Source organism: Miscanthus floridulus, chromosome 19 (genome assembly GCF_019320115.1).
Source record: "Miscanthus floridulus cultivar M001 chromosome 19, ASM1932011v1, whole genome shotgun sequence".
In the NCBI taxonomy this organism is placed as follows: domain Eukaryota; kingdom Viridiplantae; phylum Streptophyta; class Magnoliopsida; order Poales; family Poaceae; genus Miscanthus; species Miscanthus floridulus.
The window spans coordinates 10163010-10182582 of record NC_089598.1 but is presented as its reverse complement, the minus strand read 5'-3'; the positions used below and the strand labels follow the sequence as shown (position 1 = coordinate 10182582).

The 19573-nt window shown below is 44.6% G+C and overlaps 1 protein-coding gene, 1 long non-coding RNA gene and 2 pseudogenes across 2 annotated transcripts; 1 reads left to right on the top strand and 3 right to left on the bottom strand.

Moving 5' to 3' along the window:
* On the bottom strand, positions 1 to 2457 carry LOC136528404 (glucan endo-1,3-beta-D-glucosidase-like; annotated as a pseudogene).
* A 1703-nt stretch (positions 2458 to 4160) lies between these two features.
* LOC136526811 (uncharacterized) lies at positions 4161 to 6345 on the bottom strand. The gene is made up of 2 exons (XR_010776592.1): positions 5252 to 6345; positions 4161 to 4902 (listed from the first exon to the last, which is right to left on the bottom strand). It is a non-coding gene; the product is annotated as an uncharacterized lncRNA (long non-coding RNA).
* A 161-nt stretch (positions 6346 to 6506) lies between these two features.
* On the top strand, positions 6507 to 8053 carry LOC136525523 (cytochrome P450 704C1-like). The gene is made up of 3 exons (XM_066518482.1): positions 6507 to 6851; positions 7300 to 7488; positions 7868 to 8053. Exons 1-3 carry the CDS (start codon positions 6507 to 6509, stop codon positions 8051 to 8053), a joined length of 720 nt encoding a protein of 239 aa, XP_066374579.1.
* Positions 8054 to 8251: 198 nt separating this feature from the next.
* Positions 8252 to 18690, bottom strand: LOC136526809 (probable aldo-keto reductase 2; annotated as a pseudogene).
* Positions 18691 to 19573: the final 883 nt, after the last annotated feature.

The following is a 19573-nucleotide window of genomic DNA, read 5'->3' as shown; positions in this document are numbered from 1 at the left end:
CTATATTTTTTGAATGACACGTAAGGAATGTCTATATAATTTGACGGCATATGACATTGTAAGAAATATCTATACATTTCGATAGCATATAAGGATTTTCTCGTAAACTTTTCAACTCATGAACTCCACACTGTCTTCATTGGAAGCCGATCACCTGCTCTGCTCCACAAGCTGACATGAACGTTTGGTCACTTGTGCTGGCCACCACTGTCACTGTCAGTGGCAGTACTGGCGGTAGCAGCAGCAGCGCCCGAACCCGGCGTCCCGGCCGTCCCCGACGACGCTGCGGCGGGCCCGCGGCTGTGCAGCCACCACAGCAGGTTGGTCAGCGAGTTGCCATTATCATGCGCGGTGAGCGCGCGGATCTTGGCCAGCGCCGCCTCCGTGTCGTAGATCCCCTCCAGCGCGTACACGAAGCCCTTCCACCAGTCGCCGACGCCGTCCCTCGCCAGCGCCGGGAGCGTCCACGCCACCAGTTCCCTGACGAACTCCACGTCCGGGAACAGCGCCTCGCTGATGGGCAGCAGGGGCAGCAGCTGGATCCCGAGCCGGCACTCCCTCCACTCCGCCGGGGCGAACCACAGCACGCTGTCGCGCTTGTTCGCCCACAGCACCCCGACGACGCGGTTGCTCCCGCTGAAGTCCTCCTCGTACAAGCCCTCCCCGTCCCGGACGTGCCACCACGTCTGCGCCGCCAGCATCTCCAGCGCCGCCAGCGTCGCGCCCAGGGAGGCGAGCCGCGCGTCCCCGTAGCTGAGCCCCACCAGCGCCGCCGAGTAGTAGGCGTTCACGGCCTCGCTGGTGCTCTCCTGGTTGCGCCCGTCGGGGATCGCCGCCAGTCCCCCCGCCCACGAGTGCAGCGTCCAGAGGTCGAACATCCGCAGCCGCGTGAAGAAGCTGCCGTTGTCACGCGACAGCGGCGACACCGTCATGAAGTCGGCCACCATGGCGTAGGCCTGCGGCGAGTACTGGTGGCCCCAGGTCGGGTCCAGCCTCGCCAGCACTGCGATGGCGTACAGGAAGTAGCCCAGGTGGTAGTGGTGGTCGTTGTAGATGCCGAACCCGAAGTCGGCGCCGGAGTCGGTGAGCCCCTGCAGCGTCACCAGCCCGCCCCACGTGGCGTCGTACAGGAAGCCGTTCCCCTGGAAGCTGCCGTCCAGCCACGGCGTGACGGTGGCCGCCAGGAACTCCCGCACCGCCGGTACTACGTCGGCGCACCCGACCTCCTCCGCGATCACCGCCAGCCGCGCCGCGCGCGCGACCGCCTTCCCGTAGAAGTAGGACGAGGTGGTGGTGAACGCGGCGGGCGCGAGCGCGCCCACGTCAGCGCGCAGCGCGGCCACCACCTCGTCCACGCCGTCCGCGCGGACGCCGCGGGTGGAGTGCCACGTCGGGGGCACTGGGTCGGCGCGCAGCGCCCAGGAGTTCCCGACGACGCCGACCAGGTCGCCGTCGATGCTCCGGTACTGGAAGCCATCGAGCACCCGCACGGCACGGTTCTCGTCGTCGTCGGCGTCGGCGGCGAGTGCGAGTAGGCGGAGGTGGAGCGGGTGCGCGAGCATCAGCAGCTCCCCGTGCCCCTCCTTGCGCCAGGCGTAGTCGACGGAGAAGGGCCGGTCGTTCGGGTTCAGCACGGCGTGCCCTGCGGTCGGGTAGCAGCGGCTGTAGCGGTCGAGGACCGGCTCCATGGACGCGTCCGGGAGGTAGGCGACCCGGATGGCGCCGGCGAAGGCGGTCGCCGAGAGCTGCGTGGGGCCGGCTTGCGCGAGGTGGATCGGGGCTGACGCGTAGAGGAGGAACGTCTGGCCGCTGTCCATACGGAGGCGCCACTTGGTGCCGGAGGAGCTGTGGTGGCAGTGGCAGGAGCTTGAGCCGACGTCGACGAAGGCGTGGACGGACGCGACGGAGATGTCGATCGGGCCGGTGGCGGTGGTGGTGAGGGTGACGTAGGGGCAGCCGCGGACGAGGTGCGCGCGGAGGGACGGGGACACGTCGAGCGTGACGGAGAGGTCGTCGAAGGCCGACACGACGTGGCGCTGCGCGCTCCCGGCGGCTGCGGCGGAGGCGTCGGAAACGGTGAGGTCGGCGACGAACGTCTGGGTGACGGACGACGTCGAGTGGGTCCGCGACGGGTAGCAGACGTCGAGCGCGCCGCCGCCGGGGGATCGGACGGCGTACGGGTGGATGTACTCCGGCATGTCCCCGTCCTTGAGCACGAAGTTCTGGAAGAAGGAGTTGGTGGGCAGCGGCGCGGCCAGGAGCGCCGGCGCGAAGAAGCGGGACGGGTCCGGCACCACCGTGGACGTGGCGCGCGGGAACACGGGGCCGTCCTGCACCGGCGCGCCCGGGCGGTGGCTGCCTCTGCCTTGGTGGTGCGGCATGGTGGGAACTGGGAAGGGAGGGCTTGGGACGGGCGATAGCGCGCGAACGGGTGGCTGGCCCAGCTTGTTCGAATCTTCGGCCACTACCGCATCTGGCATCTTGCCTGCAGCTGCTTGCCTGCTTTTATACTAGCACTGTGTGCGTGTTCTTGGTTGGGCTGGGCTTTGGGTTGTTCCGATGCGGTGAGATCTGGGCAAACATTTCACGGGACCCAGGTCCAAATCATGGATTGTTGACACTTATATGTAACCTAATCCCACGTCAGCCTGCGTTCCTGCATGTTGTCGTCGGCTCATAAATTTAGCCTCCACGCATGCTGCACGGTGTCCCCGTGATATTCTATTCTGTCATGTGTCGTTCCTGCCAGCGTGTCATCGACACTATTTCAAACAAATAGAGCGATTTCAAAATCTTGGCAATGGTAACATTCGATGGATGGATATGATATGAGTACAGTCACTGCATCTGCATGGTGTGTTACAAGCACTGGAACCACGAGGGCCACGAGATTGAGAGCGCCGACAACACCAAAGCCGCAAGCACGACGACGACGATATACACGGGGGAGAAAAGCAGGTGGCGTGTTAACTTGACTGATCGATGGACAGAGCTAGATGGTTAGGTTAGCGGCTAAGCGTTGTTGTGCTATATTTTTGTTAGCACGATGATGATTGTAGTGGTGGCAATTGTAATTAGTTGAGTAGAAGCAAATAAAGAGGTCGGGAGTGAGACGTGCGAGAATGAAAGGAGCACGGATCGGGAAAAAAGGCTTGCCGTGGCGGCGAATGCTTTGCTCGCGAAGCGTGCTAGCGGCAGAGCGAAGCGAAGACGGCCGGCCACGGCAAGGGGGCCGTCGGTGCTCGACTGCTCGTTGCTTGCTTGGTTCCGGGGCGCCACTCACGATCACGAGCCCACGACGTTTTGTCTTTTTGGTTGGACGCGGCCGCAAGGAAGAAATAACCCGTCACGTACCAACCCACGTTGCTGCTCTGCTTGTTCATGCACCATCATCGCTACGGAAATACTCTACCGCCCACATTGCACGGATATGCCCTTCGGCTTATCCGGTGCATGGCGCAGGACGTTTCGTTATTGCAGAGACAAGTTCTTTCATCACTTTTATTGAAACATTTTTGAATCGAGTAAGGTTCCCGTTTAAAAGAACTAGAGAAAAAAATCAACCTACTGGAAATACATGAGGGGATATTATTATTTTGACGATTCACAGAACCTCCCAACAGTCTCTGCCGCTACCAAGACTACTGAAACACTCTCTGACAAGCATTCGGCATACATCATACATGAAGAGAGAACGTTAGAAACATGCTCCTGTGAATAGCGTAATAGTCATATCATCTGGACTGTAATATTCAACATATGGTAAGTTACTCATAACATGCTTGTTATTACCAACTATAATGGCAAATTGGCAACCCAAATGAAATCAGCACACAAACAGTTCGATCATGCCTGGCGGTGCATGCATGTCCATATACTCAAATTTCTTCTTCTTGTATAAAACAATAATACAAAGTTTAGCAGCATATATTTCAGGACGGCATCTATTCTGGGTCCAAGGATAACCCATTTCGATTCGTCCAAAAAAAATCCATTTGGATAGATAGCAGGACGACCTTTACAGGAATATCAGTCCATGCATTGCATTTGCATACCTCGGACGACCTCGGATCTGCAGAGAGACATCAACCAAGACAAACAATTACTCTATAGAAAAACACAGGATTACAAACGAGAAGACACGAAGGGCAAATCTCATCTGTGACGACGGCACAACTTGGATTGTTTCCCATGTCTGTGGCGCAGTACACAACTTACAGATAAACCAATGCAAACTGGTTGGCCGTTGCCGACGAACCTGAACTGACATTTGATTTTAATTTCATGTCACTCACTGCTGGATTTGACATCCTTTTTGTTAGCTAGGCTTTACACGGACACAGGACCAATAGAAAAAGCACACGTCGACTGTATGATAAAACTAATCCGAATCACAGTGCTAATGATGGCCAAACACAAACGAATGGTAAATCCTTCTCCTTCTCTGAGTAAGCAGCGGCCGGCAACAGCTCCAATGGCTCCACAGCTATCCTCCCTCGCTGCATCTTCAGGCCTGTGCTTGCTTTCAGTTCTTGCCATAGCCCTGCTGGCGGTGACCATCTACATCCTGGGTGTCGTCGCATGCTTTGCTGCCTTCTGCATCAGAGAGTTTGTGGTTAGAGCCAAGGACCGCCCTCCTCTCATCGGGACCATGTTCCGGATGCTCAAGAACTTCGACCGGCTCTTCAACGATCATGTGGAGTACGCCCTCGCCCATCGCACCAGCAGGCTGGTCTTCCCGGGGCACAGTGAGATCTTAACCTCTGACCCAGAAGTCATTGAGCATGTCCTAAAGACCAGCTTCGGTAAATACATAAAGGTGGTTTTCCATGCTGACCATGTTATCTCCCTTCCATCCACTAGATATAGTTCTTCAGCCTATATTCATCAGACCTGTAAAGCCTGCAAGATTTATATATCAGCGTCTTTCCATGAAAGTACTATTAGGAAGAAAAGTACAAAGTTGAGACTCTACTATTGTGTCTTCATGTTCAAGCTAGTCGGATTAATTACTTGTGATAAGACCTGGTTTCTGTTGTGTCAAACGTTTGTAATAATTAGTCTGACTCCCTTGCTTGCAAGGGATGAAGCCAGATTTGTTTCCTGTATCTAAAAAAGTCAGATTACTTGTATTCATCAACCTTATAGGCAAGGTGGTAAAATAAGTATGTCCTGAAAAAAATTTCGAGAAAAAAAAGCATGGCCTGAAAATTTGAGCCTGTCCACATTTTTTACGATGTTTGAACCGTACCTTATTCACAGGGGGGCTTCAAAACTGAAGCTATGAAGGATCTTTTCGGAGATGGGATTTTTGCAGCAGATGGGGACAAGTGGCGGCACCAAAGGAAGTTAGCAAGCTATGAGTTTTCAACCAAAGTGCTCCGTGACTTCAGCAGTGGTGTGTTCAGAATAAATGCTGCAAAACTAGCAGAGAAGATCTCACCTGCAGCAGCCAATAGAATTACCATAGATATGCAGGTGTTTTTATAAGTATTATCAGTGAAAAATACGATAGTAGCGATAAGATAAGATTATATTTCTGGCTGTAGCCTATTCTATGTTTCCTTATTAACTTAGCAAGTTGACTTGCAGAAAGAAAAGCAAATCAAAGTGTACATAAACAATTCTTAATTCAAGCATCCCAGAAAAGTGTAGCAAACATATAGACATTGCTGGACTGAGATACCATAGACCAGTTCTCTGAACAAGCAAACAAACAATTATATTAACTTGAAGCTGAGTTACAGAGTTCTATGAACTAAGCTTGATCTGAAAATTGAGTACCTTGAACAAGGTCATCAACTGCATGTGCCTAAGAAAACTAAAAATTGTTTGATTAGAAATTCAACCTCGTAGTTTTGCTTATTTCTGCCCGTTTAATTACAAGATATTTCTACCCTTTTGATTCCAAGCCAACTCACTGCAATGCAATTTTCCTCAGGATCTTTTGATGAAAACAACTATGGATTCAATCTTCAAAGTAGGATTCGGTTTTGAGCTCAACACACTATTTGGCTTAGATGAATCTAGCATTCAATTCAGTGAGGCCTTTGATGAGGCAAACTCTCTTGTTTACCACCGATATCTTGATATATTCTGGCAACTGAAACGGCTACTTAATGTTGGATCAGAAGCCAAACTAAAGAGGAGCATTCAGATCATTGACAACTTTGTAATGCATTTGATCCATCAAAAGAGAGAGCAATTGAAGAATGAACATGACAGTGTAAGAAACTGCATCTATCCATTCAGTACTATAGTTGGTTATGGCATGAACAGGCAAGCATCATCAGATTTGCAAATAATATAGTACAAGATGGAAAATAGTTGGTATTTTTTTTAGGGGTGGGGGTGGGGGGGGGGGGGGGGGGGGGGTCCCATCTGCACCATGTGTCCTTGAAAATTTTGGAATAAGTTTTGAATTTGCCCATGTAGAATAGTAGATTTTCTCAAGGTAAACAATATACCACACTGTTTTACGTGTAATTACATTTTCCTTTTGACACATGCAGAAAGCCAGAGAGGAAATACTATCAAGATTCATATTAGAAAGCAAGAGGGACCCTGAAACAATGAATGATCGTTACCTGTGTGACATAGTCCTCAACTTCCTAATTGCTGGCAAAGACACCACAGCAAACACTCTCTCCTGGTTCTTCTATATGTTGTGCAAGAACCCCTTAGTGCAGGATAAGGTTGCCCACGAAATCATTGAGTTACTTGAGTGGGCCAAGGAAGATTATAACATTGAAAATTTTGCTGCAAGATTGACTGAAGGTGCCATTGAAAAAATGCACTATCTCCATGCTGCAATCTCTGAGACACTCCGTTTGTATCCTGCTGTTCCAGTGGTATGAATAATTTCATTCTGCGCAAAGTAGAGCCCAACTGAAATTGAATTGTGCACGCTTCGGTTTATTTGGATGTGGCATTGAGCAACTAGTTACACAGTAACTTATGATAACCATGCAGTGTTAGATATTAGCTTAGATAATGTTAGATATTAGCTTAGATAATGACGGCACCAAAGACAAGCTTGATTTGTAGCTTTGCCATACTCAGTATGGTAACCTAACTTTAAGCATTATATTGAAACTTGTTAGTCTAAGAAAGTCAATGGGAAGGCTTCAAGAGTTGCAGGAAGCCATCTCAAAATTTGCAGACAAGTTTTGCATAAGAATCGATGACAGAAATCAATAGCTCAACTTGATGCTAAGCCACTATTTAATTCTTGCAATAAAACATATTATGGAAAAAATGGCACGGCCTTGGTAATAACTTTCTGTGGCGTCCATGCAGGATGGTAAGTTGGCAGATGAAGATGATGTACTACCAAATGGCTATAGAGTGATAAAAGGAGATGGAATGAACTACATGATTTATGCAATGGGGAGGATGACATACCTCTGGGGTCAAGATGCTGAAGAATTCAGGCCTGAAAGATGGCTTGTGAATGGAGTCTTCCAGCTGGAGAGCCCTTATAAATTTGTATGTTTTAATGTAAGTATTACAAGGGACAGATCCCTTCAAGTGTTCAAAGAGCCTATATTTTTACAAGTACAAAGCATGCCCAACTTTTAATCCATGCCAAGCAAATACATATCCCCGATCATCACTAAAAATTGGACAGGACATAAACATAAAACAGTAAACTGTGCTATCTCACTGTCAGTACTGATAAATCATGGCTTCAAATTCAGAATGTGTACTGCAGCTAACTTCAAGTTGCTACAAGTGACACCTACAATATAATAGGAAAGATGGCAACACGTGTGTTCACCAATTTCCTAAGACTATGGTCGGTAATTTCGTTGACTTTTGGACAGCCATTAGCATCTAACCAGTCTTCCTTCTTCCATGATAACAGGCGGGCCCCCGCATCAGCTTGGGGAAGGAATTTGCATACAGGCAGATGAAGATCATGGCTGCTACCCTGGTGCATTTCTTCAGGTTCAAACTAGCAGATGAATCCAAGGAACCGACATACAAAACAATGTTTACCCTCCACATGGATAAGGGCCTTCATCTGTATGCACACCCACGTTCTGCATGAACTGGGCAAGCACGTTGCTGCATCCTTTTCTTTTATGCACTGAACCCGAAAGTATTTACATAGTATAAAAGAATAATGAAAGAAAGCATGTGACAATTTTTTCAGTAAATGCAAGGTGAGCAATGATTTTGTGTGCCCTAATTACCATCCCAGAAGCATTGAACGAAGCATGGTAAAGAATCAAAATGCATGGCACACTGGGCAAACAATTGCAGGATACCATTAAGGAAAGAAACAGAATCGAAAGGAGCTCATGCGCCGATCGATGGAGTATACAATAGTAATTGCCTATACTTATGTATGCACGCTACTGTAGCGTACCACATTCCCTAGTACATTTTACAATCACACTTTTCACTATTATTACAAAATCCAGTTTGCTACTCATGGTAAATACTCTTGATACAAAAGAGGCATGCAATACACACTAAGTACCAAACATCATAGCTCGCAAAAAGGCAACCACATCATATGAACGCTTTTGCAAAGTGCACCTGAGCATCTTCTGCAGTCTGATAATTTGGATATACAGCAATGTGACGGTGACAGAGTTGAAGATACCAGATTGGCTACTCAGATTTCCAAGAAGACAAAGGCGGGGTCTCAGAGTCCTTCCAGGTGTTGGCCATTTGAGGATAACGGTCACCCAAGACTTCACCTGCAGCAGCACATGACTCGAGTTCGGCCATCTCATCTGGTGTCAACATCACAGACAGTGCCCCCACGTTCTGGTTGAAGTTCTCAATTTTTGTTGTGCCAGGTATGGGGCAAACATCGTTTCCCTGATGGTGAACCCAAGCCAATGCTAGTTGCGATGGTGTGCATCCTTTTTTAGCTGCCATTGCGTTCACATGCTCGAATATCTTAGCATTCTTTTCAATATTCTCTGGTTGAAATCTTGGCATATGCTGCAGAAGTTTGAAATCCTTGTTACAAAGAGGCAATAGAAAATTATTTCTAATTCTTTTTCTTCAAGCATTGTGGATGGGACCCTTGTATATATCAAATACATGAGCAGAATCCAAAAATGTATCTAAGATCAAGGAAATGTTTAAAATTAAGGATAGCTGAACCATGTATTATGCATATATAGGTAATAGTTTGAGTTTACCTTGCGGAAGTCCTGCTCTGACAGTGAGTCAACTAGTTTTGCTCCACTACACAAAAACCCTCTGCCTAGTGGACTGTAAGCTACAATTCCAATTCCAAGTTCCCTGAAATAGTCACAGAAAGGTGATAATTCAGAAATAAGCTTCTTAATTGAAAGGCAAAGCTCCTGCCATTATGTTAAAAAAAAATCAGAAATAAGCTTCCAACTTATCAACTGCACAACTCCAGTGTTTGACTGTTTATGAAAGTACCTGCAAGTGGGAATTATATCTTCTTCCACATCTCTAGACCATAATGACCATTCAAGCTGTACTGCTGTAATAGGATGGACTGCATGAGCTCTTCGGATTGTTGATGCAGATGCTTCGGATAACCCAATGTACTTTATCTTTCCTTCTTCCACTAGCTTCTTGAGTTCACCAATCTAGCAACAGAAAAAGAAGACAAACTCAATTATCTAAAAGGAAACAGTTCATGGCTTACAAGGTGCAGTGTGGATTGTGAGAGAAAGGAAAACTATAAACAAGACATCATATGTGAACTACTGAACTGACAGTAATATAAATATGAATGGGCCAAAAATGACAGCAACTAGTGTTTGCCAGGACATGGGTACAGCATCTGATATGATTGATCCTGCTGCTGGTATATGTAATTGTACCTCAGAAAACTCCTACAAGTTCTTGCAAGAAAGAGGTGCGTCTACATCCGATTATTTTTTATCTCCACCAGTTCTTGGGGTTTGAGCTCTGCTAAAAAGGGTGGGAGGGAGGTCTGCTAGCCACGCCCTTCTCACAAGAGATAAGATGGATCCAAAATGAGGTTTCTTTTGTTTGGTTAAATTCAGGATGGTGATTGAGATTATAGAAAAGAAACCTTGCATCATATGCCAGCACGCCATCTTTGCCAAATTTACGCAAGGGCCCTTGTGTTAGTATAACCACTCTTACGATGTAGACACCAACCTCCAACAAATCTGTCTCCACCAACCACCATCACTAACTGTAATGCAAGAATATGCCCCGGCCGGCATTTCCACCCTCCTCTTGTATGTTCATATCGACCATCCACTGGTGAGTGGTGACAGGCCACAGCTACCAAACAAAGGAATCAAGTGGAGAAGGTACACTGCACTCACCGTGACCTCGATCGGCACCTTCTTGTCGATGCGGAGCTGGTAGTAGAGGTCGATGCAGTCGATGCCGAGCCGCTTGAGGCTGCCCTCGCACGCTGCCCGCACGTATGCTGGGTCACCGCGGATCTCCCGCTTGCCGTCGGCGAAGGAGACGGCAAACTTGGTGGCCAGCTCGACCTTCTCCCTTACCCTACCTTGAAGCGCCTTCTCAGAATTCAGAAGCATTACATCGAACATCTTCAGTGCGAAATGAAAAAAAGAAAAAAGGCCAAAGAAATCGACAACAACAGGGATCTAATAACTCGAGCGGACCGACCTTGCCCAGAAGGATCTCGTTAGTGTGCGGGCCGTACATGTCGGCGGTGTCGAGGAGGGTGACCCCGGCGGCGACAGCGTGGTGGATGAGCTTGATCATGTCGGGCTCGGGCTTGGGCGGACCGTAGAAGTAGGACATGCCCAAGCAGCCGAGGCCCTGCGCGGAGACCTCTAGCCCCTGCGAGCCCAGCTTGATGCGGGGGACGGACACGGAGGCGGCAGCCATGGCAGGTGCTGGAAGATGCTCGTCGACGTCGATGCTCTCGGGTAGCTGGTGCCTTGGTGGTCCCTGGTGCGATCCCCGACCGCCCTGCCGTAGCTATAAAGAGTGGGAGGCCCTCCATGCCAGCGGCAGCAGGGCAGTGGACTGGATGTCATGACGTCACTGCACATGTCACTAAGTCAGTTGCAGTTTCACAAATAAAAAAAAGTCCGGTTCGCTGGTTCGAAATTTAGCTGAACTGACCGAAAAACACTGTTCCGACTGAATTGTTGTGAGAGAAAAACACAGCTCCGACTGAAAAAAGAAGCCGAACAAACCGAATATGGGTTAAGTCTTTTTTTTTATCTCTAACTATCATCAGACTTCAGATTTATTCTTTGAACTCCAAAACAAAAAGAACTTTCTTCCTAGTCTTTTGTCTTTCTATCCTATAAAGATAAGCATGTGCCTAAACATGTAGTAAAGCTGATGTCGGTTGCAGTTTCAAATAAGAAAAAAAAGTATTTTTTTTTATCTCTAACTAGGTTTCTTCTTTGAACTTCAAAACAAAAAGAAATTGTATTCCTAAACCGTTTAGATCTTTTGTCTTTCTAAAAAGATAAGCATTTGCCTAAATATGTAGTAAAACTGATGTCAGATGTAGTTTTTTTTAGGGGGATGTCAGATGTAGTTTCAACTCAAAATGCGTGAGAATGGGGAAGCTCCCTGGTTAAAAAAAGTCTTTTTATCTCTAACTGCCATCAGACTTTAAGATTTATTCTTTGAACTCCAAAATGAAAAGAAATTCTCTTCCTAAACCATTTAGATCTTTTGTCTTTCTATAAAAAGATAAACTTTGGTACACGATTAATAGGTCCCTTAGATTTTATATTATTTTTTGAACATTTTATCGATCTTAAATGAAAAAAATTTAAAACGGAAGACTTGTAGATTCATCGATAGCTACAACTTTGATATAAAAAGTATTTTAATTTGAAACCGTACAATAAAAATATAATTTTTATGAGGCGACAAACTCGGGTACACGATTAATATGTTGTTAAATTTTATATTATTTTTTTGAGCATCTTAATGTTCTTAAATGCAAAAACTCAAAACTAGAAAGTTATAGATATCATCGAGATCTATAATTTTCATATAAAAATAATCTTCATCCAACGTCGAATCAAAGAGTTATGATTTTTCTAAGGTTGGGTCTTACCACATCACTCCTGGTGGCGTGACAAAACAATCACGTCAACAGAAGTGACGTGACAAGGTTTTCTACGTGAAAAACGCCGTTCAATGTGGTAGATCCTCATATCTACAAAAATACAAAAAATAGAAGTGATTATTATTAAAATATTGAATAAAAATATTAAAAAAATAAAAAACTCAAATAGTTCTCAAGCTGGTTCTTTTTTAATTACAATCCTAAAGACAGATTCGGATACAAAAAATCCAAATAAAATATTTAGATCACTTAAAAATATATCAAGAAGCTTTTTGGGTCTAGAAAATGAGAAAAAATATCCAAAAAGATATGCAAATTTTCCATAACTTTCTAATCAATGCCGAAAATAGTTTCTAAAACTTTCTAAAATATGATGTGCAACCAACATGAATGCAACACATATTAATATTGAACTCATTCATGCTGGACGCATATCATGTTTCTATCGATGGAAGTTTTTAAATGCGCTATTCATTTATTAGAATGTTTTGAGAATTTTATAGATATTTTCTCATTTTCCTAGAGCTAAATTTAATTTCTAGAAGGTTCTAGAAATATTTTCGTTCTTATTTGGGTATCTCATGCCTCAATATTCTTTGGGATTTTTCTCAAAATTTTAGTAGTAAGCTTAAAGATATTTGTCATGGTTTAGAAAATCTTATCCGGTGTTTATTGGATTTTTAGTGTCTTGAAACCACCTCTAACCGGGACAAAGAGGTAATTTAAATAATTTTTGAAGTTGAGAGAGAGAAAACTAGGCTACAACGATAGTTAAAGAAAACTAAAAAGGCTAATTTAATTATTAGTTTAGAAAGTTTATTATTACTAGGACCTTGGCAAATGGGCCCAGCCTAGCCAAAGTACAAAATCAAGAATGATCAGGCCCGGTATATCTTTGCTCAGGCTTGGGGGGCAAAGTGGGTTCTCAACAGAAACGAAACCGAGCTGTAGTGTGCCCCCACAATGCTTATTCTCTACCTCATTTCTAATGTATAATAAAATGTATATTTTTTATAAGTAATAGTGTTCAAACAGATGTTGACCTTTCGTTTCTTTCACAATATATTGTTAATTGCTACTAAATCAATATCATCTTTTAATGTAAAGATGGCTTGTGAATGGAGTCTTCCAGTTAGTATCTTTTAATGTAAGTTCCAGGGACATATATATATCCTTCAACTCTTTAAGTGTTCAAAGGCCCTATGTTTTACTAGTAGTGCATGGCATGTTGAGCTTTTACTAGTAGTCCATGCTAAGCAAACAGATCTCACATCATCGTCACTAAAAATTGGAAAGGATAAAATACAAAACAGTAAACTGTGCTACCTCTGTCAATACTGCTAAATCATGGCGCTTCAAAAAAATGAGCACTGCATGCAGCTAACATCGAGTTGCTACAGGTGACACCCACGATAGGAAAGACGTCGGCATGCACTCACCAATTTGCTGAGACAATCGATGGTAATTTCACTGATTTTTGGACAACAATTTGCATCTAACCAGTCTTATTAATTCCTTGCCATGATTATAGGCACCCCGATCTGCTTGGGGTCAGGTTCAAACTGGCTGCTACCCTGTTGCATTTCTTCAGGTTCAAACTGGCAGATGAATCCAAGGAACCGACATACAAAACAATGTTTACCCTCCATATGGATGAGGGCCTTCATCTGTGTGCACACCCACGTTCTGCATGAACTGGGCAAGCAAGTTGCAGCATCCTTTTCTTTTATGCACTGAACCCGAAAGTATTTACAGAGTATAAAAGAATAATGAAGGAAAGCATGTGACAATTTTTTTTCTGTAAATGTAAGATGAGCGATGATTTTCTCTGCCCTAATTACCAACCCAGAAGCATTGAACGAAGCATGGTAAAGAACCAAAATGCATGGCAGACTGGGCAAACAATTGCAAGATACCATTGGAAAGAAACAGAACTAAAAGGAGCTCATGCGCCGATGGGTGTATACAATAGTAATTGCCTATACTTATGTTTGCACGCTAGCGTAGCGTACCACATTCTCTAGTACATTTTACAATCACAACACAACAACAACATAGCCTTTGAGTCCCAAGCAAGTTGGGGTAGGCTAGAGTTGAAACCCACCAAGAGTCTCAAGTTATGGTTCAGGCACTTCAATAGCTCCAAGTACTCATATTCAAACATAGATCTCTAGGTATATCCCAAGCTTTTAAATATCTTTTTATTGCCTCCCCCCATGTCAATTTCGGTCTTCCTCTGTCTCTCCTCGTATTATTAGCTTGGCTTAGGACTCCACAATGCACTGGTACATTTTACAATCACTTTTGCAAAATTCAGTTTCTACTCTTGGAATATACTCTTGATAAAAATACACATGGTTATTCATCGAACCAGTGGTTTTAACCTTCAAGCTACTTATGGTAAATACTCTTGATACAAAACAAGGCATGCAATACACACTAGGTACCAAACATCATAGCTCGCAATAAGGCAAGCATCATATGGATGCTTTTGCAAAGTGCACCTGAGCATCTTCTGTAGTCCGACAATTTAGAGATACAACAATGTGACGGCGACAGAGTTGAAGATACCAGATTGGTTACTCACATTTCCAAGAAGACAATGGCGGGGTCTCAGAGTCCTTCCAGGTGTTGGCCATTTGAGGATAACGGTCACCCAAGACTTCACCTGCAGCAGCATACGACTCGAGTTCGGCCATCTCATCTGGTGTCAACTTCACAGACACTGCCCCCACGTTCTGGTTGAAGTTCTCAATTTTTGTTGTGCCAGGTATGGGGCAAACATCGTTTCCCTGATGGTGAACCCAAGCCAATGCTAGTTGCGATGGTGTGCATCCTTTTTTAGCTAGAATCGATGACAGAAATCAATAGCTCAACTTGATGCTAAGCCACTATTTAATTCTTGCAATAAAACATATTATGGAAAAAATGGCATGGCCTTGGTAATAACTTTCTGTGGCGTCCATGCAGGATGGTAAGTTGGCAGATGAAGATGATGTACTACCAAATGGCTATAGAGTGATAAAAGGAGATGGAATGAACTACATGATTTATGCAATGGGGAGGATGACATACCTCTGGGGTCAAGATGCTGAAGAATTCAGGCCTGAAAGATGGCTTGTGAATGGAGTCTTCCAGCTGGAGAGCCCTTATAAATTTGTATGTTTTAATGTAAATATTACAAGGGACAGATCCCTTCAAGTGTTCAAAGAGCCTATATTTTTACTAGTACAAAGCATGCCCAACTTTTAATCCATGCCAAGCAAATACATATCCCCGATCATCACTAAAAATTGGATAGGACATAAACATAAAACAGTAAATTGTGCTATCTCACTGTCAGTACTGATAAATCATGGCTTCAAATTCAGAATGTGTACTGCAGCTAACTTCAAGTTGCTACAAGTGACACCTACAATATAATAGGAAAGACGGCAACACGTGTTCACCAATTTCCTAAGACTATGGTCGGTAATTTCGTTGACTTTTGGACAGCCATTAGCATCTAACCAGTCTTCCTTCTTCCATGATAACAGGCGGGCCCCCGCATCTGCTTGGGGAAGGAATTTGCATACAGGCAGATGAAGATCATGGCTGCTACCCTGGTGCATTTCTTCAGGTTCAAACTAGCAGATGAATCCAAGGAACCGACATACAAAACAATGTTTACCCTCCACATGGATAAGGGCCTTCATCTGTCTGCACACCCACGTTCTGCATGAACTGGGCAAGCACGTTGCTGCATCCTTTTCTTTTATGCACTGAACCCGAAAGTATTTACATAGTATAAAAGAATAATGAAAGAAAGCATGTGACAATTTTTTCAGTATATGCAAGGTGAGCAATGATTTTGTGTGCCCTAATTACCATCCCAGAAACATTGAACGAAGCATGGTAAAGAATCAAAATGCATGGCACACTGGGCAAACAATTGCAGGATGCCACTGGGGAAAGAAACAGAATCGAAAGGAGCTCATGCGCCGATCGATGGAGTATACAATAGTAATTGCCTATACTTAAGTATGCACGCTACTGTAGCGTACCACATTCCCTAGTACATTTTACAATCACACTTTTCACCATTATTACAAAATTCAGTTTGCTACTCATGGTAAATACTCTTGATACAAAAGAGGCATGCAATACACACTAAGTACCAAACATCATAGCTCGCAAAAAGGCAAGCACATCATATGAACGCTTTTGCAAAGTGCACCTGAGCATCTTCTGCAGTCTGACAATTTGGAGATACGGCAATGTGACGGTGACAGAGTTGAAGATACCAGATTGGCTACTCAGATTTCCAAGAAGACAAAGGCGGGGTCTCAGAGTCCTTCCAGGTGTTGGCCATTTGAGGATAACGGTCACCCAAGACTTCACCTGCAGCAGCACATGACTCGAGTTCGGCCATCTCATCTGGTGTCAACTTCACAGACAGTGCCCCCACGTTTTGGTTGAAGTTCTCAATTTTTGTTGTGCCAGGTATGGGGCAAACATCGTTTCCCTGATGGTGAACCCAAGCCAATGCTAGTTGCGATGGTGTGCATCTTTTTTTAGCTGCCATTGCGTTCACATGCTCGAATATCTTAGCATTCTTTTCAATATTCTCTGGTTGAAATCTTGGCATATGCTGCAGAAGTTTGAAATCCTTGTTACAAAGAGGCAATAGACAATTATTTCTAATTCTTTTTCTTCAAGCATTGTGGATGGGACCCTTGTATATATCAAATACATGAGCAGAATCCAAAAATGTATCTAAGATCAAGGAAATGTTTAAAATTAAGGATAGCTGAACCATGTATTATGCATACATAGGTAATAGTTTGAGTTTACCTTGCGGAAGTCCTGCTCTGACAGTGAGTCAACTAGTTTTGCTCCACTACACAAAAACCCTCTGCCTAGTGGACTGTAAGCTACAATTCCAATTCCAAGTTCCCTGAAATAGTCACAGAAAGGTGATAATTCAGAAATAAGCTTCTTAATTGAAAGGCAGAGCTCCTGCCATTATGTTAAAAAAAAATCAGAAATAAGCTTCCAACTTATCAACTGCACAACTCCAGTGTTTGACTGTTCATGAAAGTACCTGCAAGTGGGAATTATATCTTCTTCCACATCTCTAGACCATAATGACCATTCAAGCTGTACCGCTGTAATAGGATGGACTGCATGAGCTCTTCGGATTGTTGATGCAGATGCTTCGGATAACCCAATGTACTTTATCTTTCCTTCTTCCACTAGCTTCTTGAGTTCACCAATCTAGCAACAGAAAAAGAAGACAAACTCAATTATCTAAAAGGAAATAGTTCATGGCTTACAAGGTGCAGTGTGGATTGTGAGAGAAAGGAAAACTATAAACAAGACATCATATGTGAACTACTGAACTGACAGTAATATAAATATGAATGGGCCAAAAATGACAGCAACTAGTGTTTGCCAGGACATGGGTACAGCATCTGATATGATTGATCCTGTTGCTGGTATATGTAATTGTACCTCAGAAAACTCCTACAAGTTCTTGCAAGAAAGAGGTGCGTCTACATCCGATTATTTTTTATCTCCACCAGTTCTTGGGGTTTGAGCTCTGCTAAACAGGGTGGGAGGGAGGTCTGCTAGCCACACCCTTCTCACAAGAGATAAGATGGATCCAAAATGAGGTTTCTTTTGTTTGGTTAAATTCAGGATGGTGGTTGAGATTATAGAAAAGAAACCTTGCATCATATGCCAACACGCCATCTTTGCCAAATTTACGCAAGGGCCCTTATGTTAGTATAACCACTCATACGATGTAGACACCAACCTCCAACAAATCTGTCTCCACCAACCACCATCACTAACTGTAATGCAAGAATATGCCCCGGCCGGCATTTCCACCCTCCACTTGTATGTTCACATCGACCATCCACTGGTGAGTGGTGACAGGCCACAGCTACCAAACAAAGGAATCAAGTGGAGAAGGTACACTGCACTCACCGTGACCTCGATCGGCACCTTCTTGTCGATGCGGTGCTGGTAGTAGAGGTCGATGCAGTCGATGCCGAGCCGCTTGAGGCTGCCCTCGCACGCTGCCCGCACGTATGCTGGGTCACCACGGATCTCCCGTTTGCCGTCGGCGAAGGAGACGGCAAATTTGGTGGCCAGCTCGACCTTCTCCCTTACCCCACCTTGAAGCGCCTTCTCAGAATTCAGAAGCATTACATCGAACATCTTCAGTGCGAAATGAAAAAAAAGAAAAAAGGCCAAAGAAATCGACAACAACAGGGATCTAATAACTCGAGCGGACCGACCTTGCCCAGCAGGATCTCGTTGGTGTGAGGGCCGTACATGTCGGAGGTGTCGAGGAGGGTGACCCCGGAGGCGACGGCGTGGTGGATGAGCTTGATCATGTCAGGCTCGGGCTTGGGCGGACCGTAGAAGGCGGACATGCCCATGCAGCCGAGGCCCTGCGCGGAGACCTCTAGCCCTTGCGAGCCCAGCTTGATGCGGGGGATGGACACGGAAGCGGCATCCATGGCAGGTGCTGGAAGATGCTCTCGGGTAGTTGGTGCCTTGGTGGTGCCTGGTGCGATCGCCGACCGCCCTGCCGTAGCTATAAAGAGTGGGAGGCCCTCCATGCCAGCGGCAGCGGGGCAGTGGACTGGATGTCATGACGTCACTGCACATGTCACTAAGTCAGTTGCAGTTTCACAAATAAAAAAAGGTCTTTTTTTTAATCTCTGACTATCATCAGACTTTAGATTTATTCTTTGAACTCCAAAACAAAAAGAACTTTCTTCCTAGATCTTGTGTCTTTCTATCCTATAAAGATAAGCATGTGCCTAAACATGTAGTAAAGATGATATCGGTTGCAGTTTCAAATAAGAAAAAAAAGTATTTTTTTATATCTCTGACTATCATCAAGCTTTAGGTTTCTTCTTTGAACTTCAAAACAAAAAGAAATTGTATTCCTAAACCGTTTAGATCTTTTGTCTTTCTAAAAAGATAAGCATTTGCCTAAATATGTAGTAAAACTGATGTCAGATGTAGTTTTTTTTGAGGGGGATGTCAGATGTAGTTTCAACTCAAAATGCGTGAGAATGGGGAAGCTCCCCGGTTAAAAAAAGTCTTTTTTATCTCTAACTACCATCAGACTTTAAGATTTATTCTTTGAACTCCAAAATGAAAAGAAATTCTCTTCCTAAACCATTTAGATCTTTTGTCTTTCTATAAAAAGATAAACTTTGGTACACGATTAATAGGTCCCTTAGATTTTATATTATTTTTTGAACATTTTATCGATCTTAAATGAAAAAATTTAAAACGGAAGACTTGTAGATTCATCAATAGCTACAACTTTGATATAAAAAGTATTTTAATTTAAAACCGTACAATAAAAATATAATTTTTATGAGGCGACAAACTCGGGTACACGATTAATATGTTGTTAAATTTTATATTATTTTTTTGAGCATCTTAATGTTCTTAAATGCAAAAACTCAAAACTAGAAAGTTATAGATATCATCGAGATCTATAATTTTCATATAAAA

Excerpts from the sequence above, each read along its gene's own strand:
- LOC136525523 (XM_066518482.1), top strand. The coding sequence starts at position 6,507 with ATGCAGAAAGCCAGAGAGGAAATACTATCAAGATTCATATTAGAAAGC. Across the intron at positions 6,852-7,299 it reads TGTATCCTGCTGTTCCAGTG|GATGGTAAGTTGGCAGATGA; the intron begins GTATGAATAATT and ends GCGTCCATGCAG. Across the intron at positions 7,489-7,867 it reads TGGAGAGCCCTTATAAATTT|GCGGGCCCCCGCATCAGCTT; the intron begins GTATGTTTTAAT and ends CCATGATAACAG.